The sequence below is a fragment of the Charadrius vociferus genome, unplaced genomic scaffold (genome assembly GCF_000708025.1).
Source record: "Charadrius vociferus isolate BGI_N301 unplaced genomic scaffold, ASM70802v2 scaffold2609, whole genome shotgun sequence".
NCBI lineage: Eukaryota > Metazoa > Chordata > Aves > Charadriiformes > Charadriidae > Charadrius > Charadrius vociferus.
In genome coordinates, this window is record NW_009650225.1 from 8,126 (window position 1) to 8,689 (window position 564).

At 63.3% G+C, this 564-nt stretch overlaps 1 protein-coding gene across 1 annotated transcript in view; it reads right to left on the minus strand.

Moving 5' to 3' along the window:
• AMPD2 (adenosine monophosphate deaminase 2) overlaps positions 1 to 482 on the minus strand; it is a gene marked incomplete at both ends in the record, with an annotated part of 7,400 nt that extends 6,918 nt beyond the window's left edge. Inside the window, 2 exons of the mRNA XM_009892976.1 lie at positions 50 to 191; positions 296 to 482. Of these exons, the coding sequence (XP_009891278.1) occupies positions 50 to 191; positions 296 to 482 (329 nt within the window). The remainder of the gene's footprint in view (positions 1 to 49; positions 192 to 295) is intronic.
• Between the last annotated feature and the right edge of the window lie 82 nt (positions 483 to 564).

A 564-nucleotide genomic window follows, 5' to 3' on the forward strand; every position in this document is an offset into this window, starting at 1 on the left:
AAAAACTCCCCACACCAACGAGCAACCGCCCCCGTGCCTCGCGACTCACTTGTCGGTGAGGTCCTGCTTGGTGTAGACGTGCACCACGCCGTCCACCATCTTCAGCCCAAAGCCCAGATCAGGCGGCATGGTCTGGGGGTCCCACGTCTCGTAGGGGTGCTGCTCGGCGAACGGGGGGTGCACGGGGGCATCTGTGGATGGGAGACACCCAACGAGACATGCATGGTCGCCTGGCTCCTCCAAAGCCTCTCCAGCACTCCATCCCGGCGTGAAGATCCCACCACCCCGTGCTCACCGGCTGCCACCGGGGTCTCGGGCACCTCCTCGTAGCCGCGGGTCTCCAGGGGTTTCTCGGAGAGCTCCTGCAGGTACCGGGCGGTGGTTTTGCAGAAGCTCTGCAGCGACAACCCCATGTACTTCTCCCGGAGGAACAACGCCTTCACCACGCTCTTGGCCGCATCCAGAAGGTCCGTGAAGGGCACCTGGGGAAGAGGGGCCACCCAAATAAATCAAGGCCAAGGTGGAGGTTGACACCTTGGAAGACCCTTTGCCCGGTCTTGGTGG